This window comes from Petaurus breviceps, unplaced genomic scaffold, assembly GCF_028583685.1.
Source record: "Petaurus breviceps papuanus isolate PSGF00001 unplaced genomic scaffold, PetGlider_PUasm1.0 582, whole genome shotgun sequence".
NCBI classification, from domain to species: Eukaryota; Metazoa; Chordata; class Mammalia; order Diprotodontia; family Petauridae; genus Petaurus; species Petaurus breviceps.
Genome location: NW_027186390.1, coordinates 13,839,938 through 13,864,274, shown reverse-complemented (window position 1 = coordinate 13,864,274; position 24,337 = coordinate 13,839,938). Strand labels below are relative to the sequence as shown.

General features: G+C 41.7%; 1 protein-coding gene and 1 long non-coding RNA gene across 5 annotated transcripts in view; one reads left to right on the top strand and one right to left on the bottom strand.

The window, feature by feature from the left end:
- Positions 1–4,634: 4,634 nt before the first annotated feature.
- LOC138173557 (uncharacterized) lies at positions 4,635–7,969 on the bottom strand. The gene is made up of 2 exons (XR_011171431.1): positions 7,317–7,969; positions 4,635–5,599 (listed from the first exon to the last, which is right to left on the bottom strand). It is a non-coding gene; the product is annotated as an uncharacterized lncRNA (long non-coding RNA).
- A 232-nt stretch (positions 7,970–8,201) lies between these two features.
- Positions 8,202–24,337, top strand: part of GMDS (GDP-mannose 4,6-dehydratase) — a 799,941-nt gene continuing 783,805 nt past the window's right edge. For all 4 annotated transcript variants that reach the window (XM_069103602.1, XM_069103600.1, XM_069103601.1 and 1 more), the window contains exon 1: positions 8,202–8,440. In XM_069103602.1, the coding sequence (XP_068959703.1) occupies positions 8,339–8,440 (102 nt within the window). In that variant the 5' untranslated portion in view covers positions 8,202–8,338. The remainder of the gene's footprint in view (positions 8,441–24,337) is intronic.

The following is a 24,337-nucleotide window of genomic DNA, read 5'->3' as shown; positions in this document are numbered from 1 at the left end:
TTAAATCTACTGAGTGGGCAGCATTTCCTATTCAATACCCAGTCATCTTTAATATAGCGCACCCCAGTTCCATTATGAAGTTGTGCAGGCAGACAGGGCACAGGATAAGTAATTAAAAGTCTCAAGTTTCATGTATCTTTTTTTTTCATTTTTCAAATGCTTTATTAACTTCTGATTTACATCATTCATTTCTGCCAGATTTTGAGTTACAAATTTTCTCCCCCTTTTTCCCCTACCCACCACCCCAGAATAGCAGTCCCACAGGATATCCCCTCCTCCAATCTGCTCTCTCCCATATCTTCTCCCATACCCCCTTAGACTTTTCCAGTAGGGCATGGTGGATCTCTATGCTCCAGTGCCTGTATATCTTCTTTCCTAATTACAGGTAAGATAGTATTAATAACAGTATATATGTATATATAATTTTAAACATTTGATTTTAAAACTTTGAATTCGAGATTCATTCCCTTCCTCCCTTGTCACCCACCCTTACTGGGAAGATAAGCAGTTCATTATAGATTGTACATGTGTAGCTAGTGCAAAACATTAACATAGTTGATATATTGTAAAAGACTGACTATGTTTCCCTCCCTCCTATCCCACCTCTCATTTGTTCTTTTCTCTACTTTGATCCCATCCTTGTCAAAAGTGAGTGCTTCCAACTTCCCTCCCCCCAAGCCTGCCCTCCCTTCCATCATTCTTCCTCTCATCCCCTTCCCCCTACTCTCCTGTAGGGTGATACCCCATTTAGTGTGTATTTCACTCCCTCCCCAAGCCAAATTCAGTGAGAATAAGGTTGACCCATTCTTTTTTGCCTTCCTATTCTTCCTGTCCATTGCAATCCTTTACCCTTCCCTCTTCTTTATGAGATAGTTTACCCCATTCTGTCTCTCTCCATCTCCTCTCATTACATTCCTCTCTCACCTCTTAATTTCCCCTTTTAAGTATCATCCCTTCCTATTAAATTGGTCCTGTGCCCTCTACCTATGTATACCTATAAGTATATATACACACATTCACACATAAATTCATATACCCATATACCCTCCAATATAGACACACACACACACACACACACACACACACACACACACACACATATATATATATATATATATATTCCCTTCAACTATTTTCATACTGAGAAAAGTTTCATCACTTACAATTATCATTTTTCCATGTAGGAATGTTAACATTTCAACTTTGATCAGTGGCTTATGATTTCTTTTCCTTGTTTACCTTCTCAAGCTTCTCTTGCTTCTTGTATCTGGATGTCAAATTTTCTATTCAACTCTGGTTTTTTCATTAAGAATGTTTGAAAGTCCTCTATTCCACTGAATAACCATATTTTCGCCTGAAAGATGATACTCAGTTTTGCTGGATTAGGTGATTCTTGGTTTTAATCCCAGACCCGCTGCCCTCTGGAATATCCTATTCCATGTCCTTCAATCCCTCAGTGTAGAAGCTGCCAGATCCTGTGTTATCCTGATTGTGTTTCTAAAATATTCAAATTGTTTCTTCCTGGCTGCTTGTAATATTCTCTCCTTGATCTGGGAATTCTGGAACCTGGCTATAATATTCCTAGGAGTTTTCTTTTTGGGATCTTTTTCAGGAGGTGATTGGTGGATTCTTTCAACTTCTGTTTTGCCTTCTGGTTCTAAAACATCAGGGCAATTTTCCTTGAGAATTTCTTGGAGGATGATTTCTAGGTTCTTTCCCTGATCATGGCTTTCGGGTAGTCCAATAATTTTTAAATTAACTCTCCTGGATCTATTTTCCAGGTCAGTGGCTTTTCCCATGAGGTATTTCACATTGCCTTTTATTCTTTCATTTGTTTGGATCTGTTTAACATCATCTTGATTTCTCTTAAAATCACTAGCTTCCCTTTGCTCCAATCTAAATCCGAGGGAACAATTCTCCTCATTGAGCTTTTGAGATTCTTTTTCCATATGGCAAATTTGGCTTTTTAAGGCATTCCTCTCCTCATTGCCTTTTTGAGCCTCTTTTGCCAATCGAGTCAGTCTGTTTTTTAAGGTGTGATTTTCCTCAGTCAGGCTGTTGACTCTCATTTCATAATTTTCTTGCATTGTTCTCATTTCTCTTCCCAATTTTTCCTCCACTTCTCTTATCTGATTCTTAGGGTCCTCTATGGCCTGTAACCAGCTCGTGTTTGGTTTGGTTTTGGTGCAGGAGTTCTGACTTCACTGTCTTCCTCCTGTTCCATGCTTTGCTCCTTTTTGTCCCCCAAATAGGAGTCTAATGTAGGAGTCTTCAGTTTATTTTGCTTCCTTTGCCTGGTCATTTCGTCCCTCAGTCACTTGATCCCTGGGTTTTTTGCCACAGTAGAACTCTGCCACCAGACAGGGGAGCTTTCATCCCAAACGCTGCGGTTTTCTCAGCTGGCAGAGGTATTAGTTGGGTGCCCTCTCTGAAGCCTCCACACTCTCTGGCAAGCTGGTCACACACCCTAGGACCTCCACCCTAGACTGCAATCCAGTTCCAAGCAGGTTAAAGCAAGAGTGATTATTCCTCAGACTGGTCACTTGGTCCCCCTACACTCTGCAGGCCAGGAGCTGAAGCTGCCACATGGAGCTGTTAGGCATCTCAGGGGCTTCTCACCCTGGCGGCAAAAGCCCAAGCTCTCCCTAGTACTGGTCCCAAAGTCCACACTGCACTGACCTCTCACTTTCTCCTTTGCATCTATGTGTTGATGAATCTGGAAAGGGCCATAGCTGCTGGTGATCTGAAGTCCCTCCAGCCAGCCCTGGGGCTAAAACCTCTGGCTCACAGGGGCCTAGGCTCGCCTGATGGGCTGTCCTCAGCAGGAGGTTAGCTTCTCTGTGTCATTTTGTGAGTTCTTCAACTCCAATGTTTGTTTAGAGTCCCCTTTTACATGGATTGGGGAAGGCGGAAGCCGGGGTGGCAGGGAGGTCCTGCTTCTACTCCGCCATATTGACTCCGTCCCCCCTCATGTATCTTTTATTGAGGGATTCACCAGAAAAGACAAGCAGGACACACATTTCATTGGTTCCAGGTATGCTTTCCAGAAGGGATGGCCGTGGTTATCCTTACACTCACTATCCAAAAGGGTCCTTTTGAAGAAAGCATTTTGCAATTCTTAAAGCATTTTGTAAAAGAGCTCTTATGAACTTAATTTTTTTTTCATTTTAATAAATAGCAATGGATGATAGAGGCTATAGTCACCTGCTAAATCCTTTTAGAGAAGGCCACAGACTGGTTACTCCAGAATTTGGGATACCTATTAGGACCTTTACTCCTTCCAAACAGCTTCTTCATTGAGGATAAAGGATCATTTAAATATGGCATCATTTAGCACATAACATGAGAGGAGGTATCAAAAGTATTCATTTTTTAAATTAAAAATATGGAAATATTTTTATGACAGATCTTTCCATATTAGGTCTGGATTCTAATTCCTAGGTGGAATTTTGGCCCCTTGTTCTATAAAATATCTTGCATCACACAGGTCAATGCCCAACTCCTAGAGTATAATAAGAAGAGGAACAAATCTTGTTGAGGAGAGGGGTGTAGAGAGCATTACTGGAGCATAATATAGCACTGAAATAAAGGAAATCTTCCCTATTTCTTGCCAGTGTCTAGAACACAAAGGTTTATCCCAACATTTTTTCTCCCCTTAAACTTCCCATTATCTCTTCCTCCTCCTCTACTCATGGTTCTCTCAGTTCAGGACCTTGCCTCATATTTTACTGCTATAATTTAGGGAGTAAGTTAGAGAGTCACCCTGAACTTCAAGGGCCACTTGTGGTGGGCCATGTGTGCTGGTTCAGTGCTGAAGGGCTTGATGCTTTGAGATTTTGTTGAATTTCCTTAGTGCCCATAATGATAGCAAGGAAAGGAAGGTGCTGCAAAGAGATTTGGATGTCAGATCAGAAAGAGCTTCTTACTTCGTAAGCATTAAAAGTAGTGTCTCTATCTTCTAGAGCTCTTTCTTTCTTCCACTGAGCATGCAAGCCTTTTACATGAGCTTTTCATGGTAGGAAGATTTCTACTTCACCTCTTCCATCCTGGTAGCTATAGTGGCTGCTCAGATGTTAAAACCAAGCACATATATGCTGCCTAGAAGGGCCTGAATCTGGTCTCTGGCCCTTGGCTTCCTTTTCTGCTTTGTGTTTGACCTTGTCTGGAAGACAGCTTCATGAGTTCAAGAACTAGGGAGACTCTCAAGTTATCATTCTATATCTCTTCTCCCTTTCTTAATCAAAATCCTAGGGGAAAAAAAAATCCTAGGAGACTCTCAAGTTATTATTCTATATTTCTTCTCCCTTTCTTAGCCAAAATCCTAGGGGAAAAAAAAATTTCTCTTAACTCTTTGCAAGCTGGCTTCTTACCTCATTCTTTAGCTGAAAATGCTCTTTTCAAAATTACCAATGATATTTTAATTTCCAATTATGATGGCATCCCCCTCACCCCAACTTCATCTTTTTTGATCTCTCTGTAGCACTTGACGCTCTTGACTACCCTTACCACCCAGGTACTACCTGTTCTCTGAGTTTTCATAACATTAGCCCTTGGTTCTTCTGCATGTCTGATTGAACCTCCTTTGATGCATCATTATTCGTTATTGTAATGCCAAGCAGAGACAACTTCCAAGGTTCAGAATACCAGCATAGACACTCTCTATTTTATTCAGTGACAAATTAAGGCAAAACATTCACAGAACAGAAAAAATTAAAATACAGCATTCATCAAGTGTAATTCAATAATTTCCAAGTAGTATCCACCACTGGGCAATACATTCATTTATTCAATCACAAAGTCTCTCTTCTCAAATGGAGATTAGTTCCCAATCATAAACAAAATACATTCATTTGGTCTGTCACAGAGCACAAAAAAGTCAAGTTTCCCACCCCTGGATCACAACTGAATTACAATTATCATCAGTTAATGCCAAGTGCCTTCTCAAAAGGGGCAATGGAGAGCACAAAGGCCATCTACTCCTGAGTTACAACAAGGTTGAGATATCATCACAGCATTTAATACCCAAAGAGAGGACTTTTCTTCATCTTGACCTAAGGCAAGTTCTCATCAATCTCTGTTCCTGGGGAGACAAAGCTTAACAAAGCCATGAGATACATTGTCAGTGTCCTCATCAATTCACTCTCTGTCTGTAGAACAGTCTCAGGACCCCCTGAAAACATCAACAAGACCCTTTTCCAGGATTTCTGTAAACATACAACAAGAAAATCCTTCTTCAGGGCTTCTGAACCAATAGCAAGGTTCCAGTACCTCTGTAACAACAACACTGTCCTTTACCAGCAGACAAATCTGGCAAAACGATATCAAAATAGACAGACAAAATACTGGCATCACAGCCATGCCTCCTCAGTCCTTGGCAGCTCTCAAAAGTCCTGGACAGCTTGAACTGGCCCTCAGCAATCCTCTCTCTCTCTTCCTCCATGATGCTGCTCCCAAAAGTTCTTCTGCCTCTCTCTGCTTGGACGTTTTTTCTGCTTGGGCCTCTCTCTAAATCCATGGCACCAGCTCCTCCCAGTTCAGCCCTCTCTTTTCATGTCAACAAGTCCATCCCACAAGTGGGATTCACAAGCTTCAACACAACCTGAAAACCAAGTCAATACAGGGGGATCTTTAAATTTCATCACTATTACCATTATCATACCCACTAACTGTTGGTGTTCTTCAAATGAAGTCTCTGTACTGGACCCTCTTCTCTCTCCAACTTTTTCACTTGGTGACTGCATCGGATTGTATTGGTTTAATTATCATCTCTCTGCAGATGACTTCCAGATCTAGGTATTCAACCCTAGACTCTTTTCAGCTCCTGGTACCTAACTGTTTATTGGACATTTCTATCCGAGTGTCTTATCTATGCATCATAAAATCAACATATCCAAAACAGAATTTTCTTTCCTCTTAAATCCATCCTTCTTCCAAATTTCTATGAAGGGCACTACTATTCTTTCAGTAATCCAGGTTTGTAGCTTTGGGAGGCAGTGAGCATTGGTGGCACAGTGAATAGACAGTGCTGGGCCTAGAGTCAAGAAGACTTGAGTACAAATTCAGTCTCAGATACTACTAGCTATATAACCTTGGGCAAGTCACTTAATCCCTGATTGCCTCAGTTTTCTCAATCATAAAATGGGTTATAATATAAATTATATATAATAATAAATATTATACATATATATATGTAATAGCACCTATCTTTCAGGGTTGTTTTGAGGATCAAATGAGATATTTGTAAAAAAAAAAAAAGGCTCAGCACAGTGTCTGGTATATTTGTTGTTGCTCATTTGCTTTTCAGTTATGGCAATTCTTCCTTACTCCATTTGGGGTTTTCTTGGCAAAGATACTAAAGTGGTTTGCTGTTTCCTCCTTCAGTGGATTAAGGCAAACATAGGTTAAGTGCCTTGCCTAAGGTCATACTGCTAGTTTCTGAGGCCAGATATGAACTCAGGTCTTTTGACTCCAGGCCCAGCACTTTATCCACTGAGCCACCTAGCCACCTCCTCACCCCAAATTACCTCATGTCTATTTTACATCTATGTGTGGGCAGCATGTTGGTGCCTGTTGTCTTACTGTTAGAAAATAAACTCCTTATGGAGAAGGACTGTTTCACTTTTGTCTTTGCATCTCTAGCACATAGCATAGTGGTTGACAGTGCTAGCTTACTGGTTGATTGCGATAGCATTTTCAAATGGTGGTAGCATGTTATAGTAGAAAGAAAAACAGATTTGATTTGGAGTCTGAAGAGCTAAATGCAATCCCAGATTTCCCATTTGCAGTATCTGTCCTGGCCTACTAATGCCACTTAACTTTTAGAATCTTGAGTTCCCTTAGCTTTAAAATGAAGAAATTGAACTATGTGGTCCCTTAGGCCTCTTCAACCCGCCAAATCTTTCCCTCCCTGGCATATACCTACATTCTTTTGAATGTGTATCCTTTGAACTTAAATCACTTGAAACCTAGTGCCTGGTCTCCAGGTGTGAAACTAAAATCACCAAGAACAAAGGTAAGAATGAAAAAGTCAGACACCAAATACTCAGGAACTCAGACATCTTTTCACATTCAAGTTATAGGGAAAGAAAAATAGATGACTCCAAGAAACACCAACACATTTTCAGGGGTTCTTTGTGAACCTCCATCACTGTCACTCCTGGCTTTAACTTAGAGATCTTTTTCAAAAAGAAACTACAGCAAGGTCATCCCCAGTTTCTCCCTGCTCCCTTGCAATCTGTAAAGACCCCAGGCCCAGGATCTGGAGCTGGGTAGGAGGGTCTTGGACACAGGAGTCCTACAGCGCGGTTTTGACTCACCCAGGTCACAAGCCTTGAAGTAAGCAGAAACGGGACCTGGAATGTCCATGGATGTCAGATCCATGCACCAGGCTATAGATCGGGAGTCGTGGAAAGCAGGCATTATCCAGGAGGTAGCTTGGTGGCACCAAGGGTTGAGTGCTAGCCCTGGCATCAGGAAGACCTCAGTTCGAAAGTCCTCTCAGGCTTTACTAGCTATGTAACCCTGGGCAAGTTACCTAACCTCTCTGTGCCCCGGCTTCCTACAAAGTGCTCTGCGCTACACACACGTTATCCATTTAAATTATAAATCACTTCTGTTTTACAGAGGAGGAAATGCAGTCTTAGAAAATGGGTGCCAAAAGAATGACAGGTAGGATTCCAACTGGGCCTAGGACACCCATTCTATTGCGCCTCACTCTGCCCCCCAGGGGGCGTGACAGAGCGGGGTTGGTGCTTCCGGTTTCCCGGTCTCCCGCCGAGGTTTCCTTTCCAACACCCTTAGGTCCCACATGCTTTCTCCGGTCGCCGCACCAGCCCTCTCTTTCTCTTCCCTTTCCTCGTTCCCCTTTAGCCCCAGGCGCATGCGCACCCCCGTGGCGGGGCGGGGCCAGGCGCGGGAGGGGCGAGGTTTCTCCTTATCCCCGTCCCCACAGCTGTGGCGGCTGAGGGCTGTAGCGTAGCTCCGCCCCCTCCGCTCTCTGCTCTTTGAAGGCTTTCTACAGAGTCGAGGAGGGGGAAGTGGGCGGGGCCTTGATGGACGTCGGTGGGAAGACGCTGATGACGTAAGGGGCCGGTAGAGCCCGCCGCTCTGTCCCCTCCCCCCTAGACACCCCTTTTCCCCCTCCCTCCCCTGTCAGTGTCTGGCGGTGGGCCGGGCTCTGTAATTGTGGCGGCGCGGACACCCCGAGCCCCCTCCTCCCCCTCTCCTCTTCCTCCTCCTGCCCCTCCTCCTCCTCCAGGCTGCTCACACCCCCTAGCAGGCACACTCCTTCTGTCCCCTCTGCCCCTGGGCTCGCTCTCCACTCCAACCCTCGGGAAACATGGCACAGGATCGGGGAAGCTGCCCTAGAGATCGGGGCGACGGGGATGGCGAGATGGACAAGTCCAGGAAGGTGGCTCTCATCACCGGCATCACCGGCCAGGTGAGAGTGCTCTTGAGGGGACGGGGGAACGCTGGGAGCGCAAGCGAGTGCGGGAGGGAGAGAGCGACTCAAGCGCGGGGAAGATAGCTGCACATGGATGGGTCGGCTGCCCTTGCGCTGGCGTGCAGCTTCCAGGAGGTCCCGGAAAGGTGTCTGTGGCCAGAGATAGGTGTGGGTGTGTAATGGTGTTACCTGCACTATGATTGTTACCGTCTCCTCGTTGGGCTGCTCGTCTCCTTTCTCTGTGCGGGACAGCGTTTTAGGGATATGTCCTGCGAATGATTCCCTGGGTGTGTGTGCACGCATACCTGCCCACACGGTTTGGTACCTGCCACATGCCTCCTTCACCTGCTAGGCACATAAAAGTTCAGGTTGCACAGGTCAGGAGACCTGTGCTTTAGAGTTTTAGTCGGAAGAGGGAACAGGTGGTTGGGTGTGCATGGGTATGAATGGAGCAGACAGGTTCAGAATCCTTAGTGCCAGCATACTTTTTTTTTTTTTTTGACACTTGGCATAGGAAGAGGGCAGTGATGTGCCTACAGGAGACAAAAACCTGAAACGTTTCCCTCTGATTTCCCAGACTGGACCTCCTGAAGGGTAAAAGAATCCAGAAAGTAGTGTCTGCCAAGCAGGTTAGGTTTTAAAATGGTGTTTTTAAAAAATGAATTTCTAAGATGTATTATAAACAATTTTGAAGTGGATTTTACAGATCAGTCTAAAGACAGGAGAGCAATCTCAGGAAGATCTGAAGTAACTTAATGAAAAGTTATGCATTCACATGAAGGTTCTGAAGATTGGAAACCCATCCTGGGACAGTTGACTTGTGGCCTTGTCAGGAGGAACAGTAATATCATACTTCTTGTAAGATGACATCAGTGTGTTGTCATGCATCTTTCTGAACTTGGTTGATGTCTGTATAGTCATTTAGTACCTTCTCAGGTGCTATGGAGATAATATTGCCAGTTGTTTTTAAAGAGCTCGTTATTTTTTCTTCTCCATAAAAAAGTTACAGGTTTCTTGTACTTTTTGCCTGGAGAGATGCATTATGCTCAATAAAAGAAGTTTCTTTGCTTTCTAAAGGAAAATAGATACAGCAAGGATAACTATAATGGTGCAGGCATGGAGTAAAGAAGACCTGAGTTCAAATGTATCCTCAGACACTAAGTGTATGACTGACTCTAGGCAAGCCACTTAACTGCTGCCTGCCTCAGTTTCCTTTTTTTGTAAAATGGGGATGATGATAGCACCTACCTCCTAGGGTTGTTGTGAGGATCAAATAAGTAATAATTGTAAAGCACTTAGCATGAGTTTATTATTATTATTATAATATATACCGAGACTTAAGACTGACCCATGGAAAGCCGTGTGGTATAGTGGAAAGACCACTAGATTGAGAATCAAAAGACTTATTAAGTCCTAGCACTCTGCCCTTTCATTTAACTAGCTGTATACCATAGGCAAGACACTTCAAGTCCATGGGCCCCATTTTCCTTGTCTGTAAAATGTAGGGGCTGGACTAGTTGAATTCTAATATAGTTTTGGCTATATAATTCTTTGATTCTATTTTCAGGCTTTCAGTACCCAGGCTTGCCCTGGATTTTAGACATTTATGTGTTTCATTTTACTGAAGGCAACTACTTAAGCATAGCTGATTAGAAAGGTACATAATGATAAGAATGTAAAACTGATCATCAGCAAATTGAGCTAGAAAGAAAGGAAATAAGGTGAATAGTTAAAAGCCTAGTACACATCCTGCTGGTCTCCTTTTGATTGGCCTCCAGAGATTGTGTTCTTTTGAAACTCAAATGATGCCTTTTAGGAAATGTAGTAAAGTTCACAGTGATTACTAGAGTCAGGGAATTAGCTGCGATGTTAGAATTTAAAAATAAGGCACCATGAAGCTGAATACTATAGGGTTAGAAATAGAACCCTATTTAAAGCTGTGCGAATAATCCTTTGCCAGCTTCTTTGTGGTAGGAGAGTGGCTTTCTCTCTTTCACTTCATCATGATTATGGCTACCTAGATTCAGAATTAGAATCATAGGACTCTAAGGACCTTAGATGTCATCTAGCCCAGCATCCTCATTTACAGATGATGAAACAGTCCCAGAAAGTGACTTGTCCAAAGGTCAAATACTAGGATCTTAAACTTAGTTGGAAGGAATTTTAGAGATCTCTATTCCTATGCCTCATTTTATAGACCGGGAAACTAGGAAAGAGGGAAATAAGCATTTATTAATCATTTACTAAGTGCCAGATATTATGCCAAGCCCTGCCAATACAAATAAAAACAAAAAGACCAATTGTTCCTGCCCTCCAGGAGCTTACGTTTTAATGAGGTAAGACTACATATAAAAGGGAGCTGAGAGTGGGTGCTAAGGGAATGAATAAAGTCTTGCTGGGCCCTTTCCACCAAATGGAGGCTCCTATTAGAGCTTAAGATTGGGAGAGGGGGTGGGCCTTGCCAAGGGATATTCCAGAATGAGAAGACTGCAGCAGAGCTCCTGAGTGAGGAAGCCTCTGGTGTTGAGGGAAATCAGCAGAAACATGACTTTGAAGTCTGGAAGTCAGAAACTAGGCACCAAAAAGGTTTATTACTGGTCTAAAGGACATACATGTAGTAAATAGTAAACTGAGATTTGAACCCAAGTACTTCATCTCCAAAGCCAGTGTTCTTGCCATTATACAGTAGACTTCCTTTCATCTTGTTAGTCCCGTGTTAAAAACTATTATGGTATCATTTAAGATCTGCCACTTACCCTGCATAATTTCATAAATTCTAAACCAAGCGTTGTTTGGTAGATTGCTGCTGAAGTTTCCCTCCCCAGTTTCTTGTAAGCACTTGAGCCTTTTATCATTTCCCTTTTATTAATGCCTACTTCTGTTCCCCTTTTCTGATAAAACTTGAAAAGGTTCTTGGAGAGCCTCTAGTCTATACCCTCACTTTATAGATGAGTCATGGTATGAACTGGATTTGTGATCAGAAGGACTTGAATTCAAATCCTTTCACTATGACTATGGTCTCAGGTAAGTCACTTAATCTTTTTTTCTGAATCTCAGCTATTGCATCTATAATAATGATAATGATAATAATAATCTAGCATCTACATAGTACCTTAAGGTTTGCAAAGTAGTTTACAAATATCTCATTTGATCCTCATAACCCTGAGAAGTAGGTGTTAATATTCTCATTTTACAGATGAGGAAAATGAGGTAGGTTTAGTAGCTTGTCTAGGGTCACACATCTGTTAAGTGTTTGAGACTGGATTTTTGAACTCAGGTCTTCTGACTCCAGGCCCAACCAGTACTCTATCCATTATACAATGGACTAAATGATTCCTAAGGTTCCTTCCAGATCTAAATGATCCCTAAAGTTTTTTGTGGATCTGAATCTATGATCTGATAAAACTGAAGCCCAGAAAGGTTGTCACTTGCCTAAGGTCATATGACTACTACTTGCTGACAAAGAGGAGGCTAGAACACAGGTTTCTTGACTTCCAACTCAGTGTGCTTTCCATTCTTCCATTATAACTATATGTAATAGTGCCTTCTTTCCTCACTATTCTTATAACAAGAGCACTAGGTCATGGCAGCTTACTGGGTTGTACATAATAGTATTGAGTGTTGGTATAGTAGATAGAACGTTATACCTGGGGTTAAGTTCTTCCTTTGTCATCAATTGACTGTGTGACCCTGGAAAGGTCACTGAACTTCCTAGTAGCTTTACAGTGCTCTAAGACTATAAATTGCAATGCACAGGACCATAGATTGAGAGCTTAAAGTGATTTTGGAGTTCATTGAGGCCAACCCCCTCATTTTATAGAAACTGTTGGTTTTGTTATCTATATGATCAATTATATTGATAGTTTTCCCAATACTGAACCAATCTTCTTTCTTGGTATAAATACCACCTGGTCATAGTGTATAATCCTTGTGATAGGTTGTTTTAATTGCCTTGCTAGTATTTTGTTCAAAAGTTTTGCGTTGATATTCATTAGGAAAATTGGTCTGTAATTTTCTTTCTGTTTTAGCACTTCGTGGTTTATGTATGTATTAGTACTATATTTGTGTCATAAAAGGAGTTTGGTAAGACTCCTCTGCCTATTTTTCCAAAGTGTTTATATAGCATTGGAATTAGTTGTTCTTTGAATGTTTGGTATAATTCACTTGTGAACCCATCTGGCCCTGGGAATATTTTATTATGTAGTTCATTGATGGCATATTCAATTTCTTTTTCTAAACTTCTTCATTGGTGGTGATTCACCCTTTTCATCTTTTTTTTTTTTTTTTGTTAAAGCAATTGGGGTTAAGTAACTTGCTCAAGGTTACATGGCCAGTTATTTCTGGGTGTGGTGCTGAGTATCTGAGCCCGGATTTGATCCAGGTCATCCCTACACTGGAGCCAGTACTCTTACTTGCTGAGCCACCTGGCTGCCCCTTACCCTTTTCATCTTTGATACTGGATTTTTTTTTTTAAATCAAGTTAGCCAATGGCTTATCTGTTTTACTGTGTTTTTGTTTTTGGAGGGGGGAAAGCTGGGCAATTGGGGTTAAGTGACTTGCCCAAGGGCACACAGCTAGTGTTAAGTATCTGAGGCTGGCTTTGAACTCAGGTCCTCCCAACTCCAGGGCTGGTGCTCTATTCACTGTGCCACCTAGCTGCCCATGTGTGTGTGTGTGTGTGTGTGTGTGTGTGTGTGTGTTTTAATATAATTCCCTACCTTTCTTTATCAGCTCAATAGTCCCCCCCTTTGGTTTTCAGAATTTCCAATTTGGTGCTCAAATGGGGATTTTTGCATTTTTTCCTAGTGTTTTTAGTTTCACGACCGATTCCTTGATCTATTTTTTTTCTATTTTGTTGATGTAAGAAGTTAGAGAAATAAAATTTCCCCTAGGTGCTGCTTTGGCTGCATCCCACAAATTTTGATATGTTGTCTCATTGTTGTCATTCTCCTTAATGAAATTATTGGTTGTTTCTATGATTTGTTCTTTGATCCACTTATTCTTTAGGATTAGATTTAGTTTCCAGTTAATTTTTAATCTTTTTCCACTGCCCTTTCTTGAATGTAATTTTTATTGCATTATGATCTGAAAAGAACATATTTAATATTTCTGTCTTTCTGCATTTGATTTTGAGGTTTTTATGCCCCAATATATGGTCAGTTTTTGTGTATGTTATATGTTCTGCTGAGAAAAAGGTATATTCCTTTCTGTTCTCATTCAGTTTTCTCCAAAGGTCTGTCATATCTAATTTTTCTAATATACTACTTATCTCCTTATTTTCTTTGTTTATTTTTTTTGGTTGGATTTATTGAGTTCTGAGAGGAGAGAGTTGAGGTCCCCCTCTTGTATAGTTTTGATGTCTATTTTTTCATTTAACTCAACTTCTTTAAAAATTTGGTTGCTTTATCACTTGGTGCATGTAGTGTTGATATTGTTTCATCGTCTGTGGCACCTTTTAGCAAGATGTACTTTCCTTCCTTTTCTCTTTTAAGTAGCTCTATTTTTGCTTTTGCTTTTTCTGAGTTCAGGATTGCTAACTTTTTTTTTTACTTCAGCTAAAGCAGAATAGATTCTGCTCCAGCTCCTTCCTTACTCTATGTGTGTCTATGCTTCAAGTGTGTTTCTTGTAAACAACATATTGTAGGATTCTGATTTTTGATCCACCCTGCTGTCTGCTTCCATTTTATGGGAGAGTTCATCCCATTCACATTCACAGTTATGATTACTAACTGTGTATTTCCCTCCATTCTATTTTCCTCCTGTTTGTCTTCTCTCTCCTTTTACCCTTTCCCTCCTCACCAGTCTTGGTTCTGTCTCCCACCTTCCCTGATCTGCCATCCCTTCTGTCAGTCCTCCTCCTCTCCCTTGACTTAATCTCCTTCTCTCCTACTTCCCTGTCAAGTAAGATAGATTTCTATATTCAACTGATTGTGTATTTTATTCCCTCTTTGAGCCAATACTGATGAGAATAAAGTTCAAGCAATGCCCATTGCCCACCCTCCCATCTTCCCCTCTACTATAATAGGTCTTTCGTGTCTTTTCATGTGAAATAATTTACCCCATTCTACCTCTACAATGTACTCCTCTTTTATTTTTTTTAATGTCATGACCTCAGATTCACCTTATGCCCATACCCTTTGTCTATGTATATTCTTTCTAGCTCTACTATTAGTGATGCAATTTTTTAACAATTACCAGTATCATCTTCACATGTAGGGATGTAAACAGGTTAACTCTGTTGAGTTCCTTATGTTTTCTTTTCCCTTTTTACCTGTTTATGATTCTGTTGGTCTTGATATTGGAGATCAAATTTTTGGTATAATTCTGGTCTTCTCCTTATGAAAGATTGAAATACTTCTATTTCCTTGAATGACTATTTTTTTTATCCCTTGATATAGTATGCTTCATTTCTTTGGGCAAGTGATTCTTGATTATAGTCCTAACTCCTTTGCCTTCCAGAAAATCATGTTCCATGACCTCCAGTCTTTTAATGTCCTGCTAAGTCCTATGTAATCCTGATTGTAACTCCCTGATTTGAATTATTTCTTTCTGGCTATTTGTAGTATTTTTAACTTGACCTGATAGTTCTGAATTTTGACTATAATGTTCCTTGGAGTTTTTATTTTGGGATTTCTTTCCTGAAGTGATTGATACATTTTTTTCAATGCCTATTTTACCCTTTGGTTCCAGGATATTAGGGCAGTTCCTTGATGATTTCTTGAAAGATGCTGTCCAGATCTTCCTTTTGATTTTGGCTTTCAGGTAGTCTAGTGATTCTGAAATTGTCTCTCCTGGCTCTGTTCTCCAGGTCAGTTGTTTTTTCCTATGAAGTATTTTACATTTTCTTCTATTTTTTCATTCTTTTGACTTTGATTGATTCTTGATGTCTCATAAAGTCATTAGCTTCCACTTGCCCAATTCTAACCTTGTAAGTTGTTATTTTCCTCAGTTAGCTTTTTTTTTTTTTATTAAGCAATCGGGGTTAAGTAACTTGCTCAAGTTATTTCTGGGTGCTAAGTATGTGAGCCCAGATTTGATCCCCAGGTCATCCTGACACTGGAGCCGGTGATCTTACTCGCTGAGCCACCTGGCCGCCCCTAAGCAATTGGGGTTAAGTAACTTGCTCAAGGTTACACAGCCAGGTGTTTCTGGGTGGGTGCTGAGTGTCTGAGCCCAGGATTTGATTACCAGGTCTTCCTGACACTGGAGCCGGTGCTCTTACTCACTGTGCTACCTAGCTGACAGTTGCTACTTTCTCTCTCTTTTTTTTTTTTTTTAAAGCAATCGGGGTTAAGTAACTTGCTCAAGGTTACACGGCCAGTTATTTCTGGGTGTGGTGCTAAGTATCTGATCTCCAGGTTATCCCGACAGACACTGGAGCTGGTGCTCTTACTCTCTGAGCCACCTGGCCACCCCTCTCAATTAGCTTTTGTACTTTCTTTTCTATTGGATTATACCTTTTAAAGAGGTGTTTTCTTCAGTTGATTTTTGAATCTCCTTTCCATTTGGCCATTTCTACTTTTTAAGTAGTTGTTTTCTTTTTCCAAGGTGTTAGCCCTTTTCCCCCATAATTTTCTTGCATCACTCTCATTTCTTTTCTAAGTTTTTCTTCTGCCTCTCTTATATGATTTTTAAGCTCCTTTTTTGAGCTTTTCCATGACTTCTTTCTGGGCTTGAGACTACTTTCAGTTTTTCCATAAAAATGAAGAGGTTGCCCATAAAGAGTGTTAGGGTTTTTATGGAGACCCTCAAATACCAACATGCTGGGTCCTGCCAAATGAATTCGACTCAAGTCTTCTTGGCCAAGGAAAAGTAAAGTTTATTAAAAGTTTGCTTGTATTAGATATATTAGTCTGTGCTAGGTCATTCTATGGTGCTCTCACATACATGGAGGGAAGATGGGATCTTATATACAGAAAGTTGTGGGAGGAATCTAGGGTTGGTCTAGAGGAGGAGTTTGGGGAGGGTCTGCAAGAGAAGTCAGATGAGGTCAATGAGTGATTAAGGGTGGGAAGTTGCTAGAGGCTACCTGGAGACTACTGACAATGGTGGGCTAGGCCTGTTCAAGGGTGGATTGATATTTTGATAGGCTCATGGATGGGAAGTAGATGAACAATGGAGGGCTAGGCTAGTAACAGAGGTCTGGGCCCAGCCACAATGTAAGGCTTATGGCCTCATGCAAATGCCTCATCAAAATGGAATGATTCAATCAGAGTTCAAGGTGGGGTTCCCAGAGACTGTACCTCAAAGATTTAAGGAGAGCTGAAGGGAGTTTTTGCCCATAGGTGTTTTGACATTGTTGTTCTCTTCCGAGTTTGTGTCTTGGTCTTCTCTGTCACCATAGTAACTTTCTGTGGTCAGATTCTTTTTTTTGTTGTTTTTTTGCTCATCTCTTTTTGACTTTTTTCCTTTCTTTTAAATTTGAGCTCTGCTCCCAGGGTGTGAAGGGGCACTGTTCCAGGTTTCTTGTGCCAGGGGCTGCAGGCCTTGGCTATTTATCTAGTATTGCACTGATGTTGCCCTGAGGCCCACAGGGCACCTTTGTATCTGGTGTTACTCTGAGGGGGTAAGTAGGGGGTAGCTGGTACTACTGGAAGTTGTAGGGTTCTGGCAGCTTACCTTGTACTGAGCCAGGATTCTAGTGCTGGTGTCTGGCATGTGCTGAGGCCAGCAGGGTGTTTCTATATTTCCTGGGGATACAATGAAGCATATGGAAGTCTGTCTGCTGTGTGCCCAGGGCTGCTCTGAGGCACCTGGTACTGGCAGCTGCCTTTTTGCTTAGGCACAGGTAGGGTCGGGATCTACCCGTTTGCTTGGGGCTAGGGTGAAACACATGGAGGCCTGACCATTGGAGGTTGCCTGTATACCTGGGGCTATACTGAAGCACATGGTGGTTCTCAAAAGGTGGAGTCTGCTTGTTTCCCTGGCTTTGCTGATGCACATGTGGGGTCCTGATGTTGGCATTTGCCAACTCCACTGTACCGGGGCTCAGGATCTACCACGAGTTTGCTGAGCTGGAGCTTGCTGGGAGGCTTCCTGTCCTGGACTATCCTCTCATTTTACCAGACTGACACAAACCTTTGTTGTCAATCATCCAAGTTTCTTGGGCTCAAGATTTTTTCATCCCATCTTTTTTTTTTTTTTTTAAAGCAATTGGGGTTAAGTAACTTGCTCAAGGTTACACGGCCAGTTATTTCTGGTTGTGGTGCTAATTATCTCAGCCCGGATTTGATCCCCAGGTCATCCCGACACTGGAACCTGTGTTCTTACTCGCTGAACCACCCTGGCCGCCCCTAAGCAATTGGGGTTAAGTAACTTGCTCAAGGTTACATGGCCAGGTGTTTCTGGGTGGGTGCTAAGTGTCTGAGCCCGGATTCGATCCCTAGGTCATCGTGACACTGGAGCCGGTGCTCTTACTCTCTGTGCTACCTGGCCGCCCCTTCATCCCATCTTCTTGCTGGTTCTGCTGTACCAGGATTTGTTTTGGAGTACTATTTTATGGTTGTTATCAACTCTGTATCTTCGGAGATAGTCCACTGAATTAAATTATAAGCTGTTATTGGGCAGAGACCACATCTTCTACATCTATGAAGCGCTCCATAAATAATAGGCTCATAGCAAGTATTAGCTTACATTGAGGTTGATCAAAATCACTCTCTAATAATTTCTTATTTATTCCACTGTAATGTTTCTCCTGAGTTCCAGTCCCACGTCACCAGTTCTATCTATTCAACATTTGTGGATGTCCCTCAAGCATCTCAAATTTAACATGTTTGAAATGAAACTCATCATTTTTCTACTTAAACTTATACCTTCTCCAAACTTCCCTGTTTCTGTTGAGGGTATCACTGTCCTAGTTACCTAGGATTATCACTTTAGAGTCACCATCTGCTCTTCTTTCTCTCCCACTCCCAATATCTGGTCAGTTTTATGTCCATAATGTCCATTGAATCTCTATCCTTAACATTTATAGGGCCACCACCCTGGTTCAGTCTTGTCACCTTTTGCTTGGTTTATTGTAATCATTATTCTCACTGTATCCCATTTCTCCATTTTCAGATTCACTTGCCATGTAGCTGGTAAAATAATCTCCCTAAAACATGTTTGACCTCATCACTCCTCTTCTCAAGATGTTTTAGTGACTTATCTTTGCCTCTGTTCATTCTAGGATAAAATACATACTCTTTAACTTGACATTTAAAGTCTTTCAGTCTGGTTCCGACTTGCCTTTCCAGACTTGTTTTTACATTAATTTCCTTTTTGTATTCTTCCTTTAATCTAAACTGGTCTCCTAGCTGTTCCCAAACTTGGTGTTTCATCTTTAGTCCTTTAGTTGCCAAGCATTTATATAGGCTACCCCAGTCCTCTCCCTTATCTCTACCACTTAGAATCTGAGCTTCCCTCTTGGCTCAGCTGAAGTGCCCCTTCTTATCCAACATCTTTCCTAATCTCCCCAGTCATTAGTCTTTCCTTCAGATTATATTGTATCCTACCTCAATAAAACATAATAAGTCCTTTGAGGCCTCCTGACTTTCCTTAAATACCAGGCAAAATCCCACTTTCTATAGGAAGATTTTCCTACTCCCTCTTAATTCTAGTACCTGCTTTTTTGATGGTATTCTGGAACCTCTCATGCCAAGCCAGCTGAGCAGAAGCATTCAAATTCCTTGTGGGATCAGGGCATGAATGAGGTACAATCACCCCAATACCACTTCCCTGACTCCCTTACAGGGAGCCTTACTACCAGTCCTTGGTGCTGACTGTCTCATGCACATTTCCAACTGGTTCAATGTTTCCTTAGGCCTCTCTAATTCAGCTTGTCCAAACCAATGCATTTTCTTTTTCCTCAACTACCTCTCTACCTAATTTTCTGTGAGTAGCATTATCCCCTAGGCCTCTGACCTTGCCTCAATCTGGCCTGTTGCTGTAGGGTAGTGTCAGTAGAGAGCTCTCCAGCAACCATGTCTAGTAAAGCAACCTCTACCTTTTCAGCAGCCTTAGCTCCTGAAGGCTGGTTTCTTGCCAGCCAGGTTCTTGGCACTGATGGAAATGTGTGGTTTTATCAATAGAGATGACTTTAAACAAGATGTATTTATGTGCATCAATTTTATTTCTTCTCCATTCTAACCAAATTAGCCAGTGGAAAAAGTATGAAGTTGAGAACATGGAATGCGTTTGAAAAACAATAAGAAGTTCCGTTTGGCAGGACCATTAAGAAGTCCATAGCTTCTGGGAATAGGGAAGTGACAGTCCCATTGTTTTTGCCCTATCAGACCTCATCTGGAGTATTTTTCTCCATTCTGGACACCACTATTTAATAACATTTATAAGCTGGAGTATGTGTGGAGGAGAGCATTTGGTATGATGAAGGGTCTTGAGTTCATGTTATATGATGATTGGTTAAAGGAACTGGGGATGCTTAGCCAATAGAAGAGAAGATTTTGGGGATACAAGAGAGCTGATTTCAGATAGTTGAAGAATGTTGAGGAGAAATTAGATTTGTTTGGTTTGGCTTTAGAGGGCAGAATTAGGAACAATGGATGGCAGTTGTAACAAAGCAACTTTAGGTTTGATTTCAAGAAAACTTCCTAAAAATTGGAGCTGTCCAAAATCAGAATGAGCTGTTTCCAAAGTGGTGAGTTCTTCCTTCAGGGAATTCTTTAAGCAGATGTTACGCTTGTAGAGTATGTTGTAGTAGGGATTCCTTTCCTGTATTGGTTGGATGCCCATTGGGGTTCCTTCCAATTATCTGATTCTGTGGTCTTTTGATTCTGATATCAACCTTTGATTTTCTTGGTAGAGGAAAATTGAGTTAATTTGTACACAATGGGAAGAGAGAGAAGGAGGTCAGTAGTGGGGGTTAGAATATGGTGATGGTTTGGAATAACTTTGTGGTCCGTATTGGGAAATTGCATTAAATAATTAGCTGAAGTTTGACAGCTTGATTTTGTTGTGGGTCAGGTCAGTGTAATATCTCAAGTAGCACTTTGTATCTTAGGATTTGGTAGATGACAACCAGACAAGGTTGGACAGTGGCCTGGTAAGCATGGCCAAATGTTAATTCATTCAGTGTGCATTTATCTGTCACCTATCACTGTGCTAGAATCTGGGGATATGAAGACAAAAATTAGACAGTTCTTTCTCTAAAAGAGCTTACGGTTTCTTGGTATGTGTGTGTATATGTGTGTGTGTGTGTGTGTGTGTGTGTGTGTGTGTGTAAACATATACACAGAAAATTTAAATACTAAGTTCTTTCTGGGAAAAGCACTAACAACAGAGGAGCACAGGATGAGGTTACTGTAGAAGTGGCATTTGAACTGAGCTTTGGAAACTAGGGATCCTGTTACCTGCCAAGGGATCAAACATCTTCTCTGTGCAGATGAATGCCAGATCTTAATGTTCATCCCTACTTTCACTCTTAAGCTCCAGTTCTGCATCATAGGATAATAGGATCATAGATATAAATCTGGAAGGAGTTTTGTAGACAATTTAGTTTAACTCCTTAATTTTACAAATGAGGAAATTAAGCCCCAAGAAGTTTAAGTGACTTGGTCACTTAGGCAGCATCATCAAGGGCACAATTCCTACCCAGGTGTTCTGATTCCATAGTCAGTGATCTTTTTCCTGTGCCTTGCTGCTGACTGTCTCGTGCACATTTCCAACTGGTTTGATGTTTCCTTAGGCCTCTCTAATTCAGCTTGTCCAAACCATGCATTTTCTTTTTCCTCAACTACCTCTTTACCTAATTTCCTTATTTCGTCAAGGGTACCGTGGTTCTTCCAGTTATCCAGGTTTATACCCCTGGTCATCTTGAACTCTTCACTCTACTTTATCCTTCATGTCTAATAATTTGTTGATTCTTATTGATTCTACCTCTTTAGCACCTCCTCTACTCTCTATTCATACCACAACCACACCAGTTTGGGCTTCCCTGCCTTGAATTTCTTTTCCTTCTGATATGCATCCTACAAAGTTGCCAAATGATATCAATAAGTCACAGGTATGTCATTCTCCCACCCCAAACCCTTCAAGAAGCTCCAGTGAGCTCCATGTTGTGTCTAGGATTAAATGTAAGCTTCTTTGGTATTGAAAGCCCTTCACCACTGGCTCCAGCCTACCTTCCCAGGCTTATTGCCCATCACTCCCCTTCATATACTATATAATTTAGCCAGATTGGCCTGCTTGGTCTCATTGAGGCTACCTGACAGAGCCTATACTGTTTCATTGTCTTTGTTCCCTCCTAATCTCTGCCTTATAGAATATCTTAGCTTAGCTCAAGTGCCACCTCCTCTCTAAAATTTTCCTGGTCTTTGATTATTCATACCTCTGCCAGAAATTACCCTATATTTACTTTGTGTGAATCATATAGCCTGAGGGTTAAGATATTCTATTTCTTTCATTAAAAACATATTTAGTAAAAGCAGTAATAGCAGTACATAAAGAGATAAAGTCAGCCTATAAGGAGATAAAAGCCCTTTGCAAGGGAGTTTCCTAGAGTTTCTGAAACTCCAGGTTCTCTTGAGGGCAGGCATTTTTGACTACAACTTTTCTCCTAAACACCATACTTAGTACATGGTAGGTAGTTAATGATATATGCTTGTTGATTGATTGATTTTGATGAGTTGGTGGGAAGGAAGGTATGTATTCCAGGCACTGCTGCCTTTGCAAAGACATGGAGATGTGTAGCAGCAAGCACCCTAGCATACCCAGGGTGGCTGCCAACACAGGTTCTTAGATCTGCTTTTCTAAAGGAAAGTAACTCAAAATGGGTTAACAATCTTGCTTTAATTAAATATATGTCATTTACCTAGTTCAGGGGGAAAAAGGTCAGCACCCTGAACTTCAGAGAATTACAAACAAGTTAAAAGCAGACAACAAATACAGAGAAACATCAGCAGACAGGCTTCCAACTGTCTGACCATTACATCCATCCCTAGTCAGTTACCAGAAAGGGAAGCACTGACATCTGGGTTTTCAAAGCCGGGGGGCTCAATGGCTGCCCAGAGTCTCATCTGGTCAAATCATATAATTCTTCTCAGAGTGAGCCCCAGAACAAAATCTCACATCAAGGTATATATAGCCTTCTCTTGGCTCAGAGAATGTCACAACCCTCTTGACCCACTGCCCAATCACTAAGTATCAAGGTGTCAGTGTTCCTAAAAAACAAGCCTCCTGCCACCACAGGCTTCAGGTGACCACATTCAGCCTATTAGGGGGCAGAATATATTTTCAAATCAAGGAAGGTTCTCAGAGTCAAGTCAGCTTATCAAAGGGCCTAGGGGCTGGGAAGATCTTAAATTCCCATTCCTGTATGCAAGGCAGGATGTTACAAGTGAGGAACATCTCCTAGCTCAGTTTGGTGGGACCAAAGTGTGTGAAGGGCAAGTAATAGGTAATAAGCCTAGAAAGGTAGATTGAAACTAGATTACCTAAATGTGTTAGGCTGAGAACAAAACCCAGAACTGAAACAATTTAGAAAGAACTCTATTAAATCTTCCAGCAGAGGGGCGAGCTGAAAAAGGAATGGCCCACCCGCCCCCTGCATATCTATAAATTATACATCATATATGATTCAAACAGAAACAAGGAAACAGTAGCTGAATGGTTAACACAGAGGCAATTTCCAGATAAGGCACATGGGTTGCTTAATATATATAATGGGAGAAAACTCCTCACTTTCCTTGCATCAAACTTTGGGTCTGAATTTTGATCTCTAAGCAATAGGTCTGGTTTCTCAGCCACACAGGGAGAGGTCCAAACAATGTCATAAAGTTTTTCTACAAAAACCAAAGAAATAAACTTGCATTTTATTGTAGAGGCATGAGGGATGCACTAGAGATTCCTGAGGTGGGAAGTGACATGACTGGATCTCTGCTTTTTAAGAGTGTCTGCTTGGTATCTGTATGGAGGGTCGATAAGACAGGCTAGCCAGGAGGCTGTTGTAGTAATTCAGGAGAGAGGTCATGAGGGCCTGAACTGTGGTGGTGCTTGTGTGAATGGAGAGAAGGGAACTGAAGGGAGATACAGTTCACAAGAATTTTAAGACCTGAAAAGGCAGGGTTTATTGGGTGTGAGGGGAGAGAGAGAGGGAAGAGTTGAATGTGACAGTGAAGTTGGGGAACCTGAGTGCCTAGAAAGATGGTTGTGCATGAGAGAGGCTAGGGAATTAAGGAGGGTGTGGGAGTTTCTTGACCATGGTGTCTTGGCTTGTATGGGAATAATGGTGGGGAAAAGGATGGTAAGAAAGAATTTGAACCAGGTCCTGAAGTTAGGAAAACGGAATTGGGATCTGGTAGGAGTTTGGGGTTGGTTGTTGCCCATCATTCTCGAAGAGGAACAAAATGACATCACTGTGATAGAGCCAAGTTACAATGTGTCTGAGCATGGCTGATGAGACCAGTAAAACCTTGGAAGGCTCTACTACAGGTTGGGCACAAATAGTCCATGTGAACATTTGGGGTAGATACTCTAAATTGATGCATCTCAATTTTCTTTTGACTTATTTCAATTCTCCTTTGCTCATAGAGCACAGCAACTTCTTTGACAAGGGCACACCATGCTGGGTGGTCCTGTGCCAGTGTCTCCCATGTCATATAATTAATCCCAAAGTTCTTCAGAGTTTGAGGTAAGGTGGTGGTGACAATAGACAAAAGCAAGAATGGCTTTGAGCAGACATGAAGAGATTATGCAGACTTCAAATAATGAAAGGCAAAGAGAGGTTTTGTGAGAAGTGAGAAGCTTCCAGAAGGCTGATCATCTTGGGGAGAGGGCTGATTTGTATTATCCATGGGTGTTTCATTAGTCTTCTCTCCCCGTGTAGGCTGTAGGCTTCTTGAATTCTTAGGCCCCTATTTACACAGCTATTGCCAATGGTGGTCTTTTGCCCATGCCCCA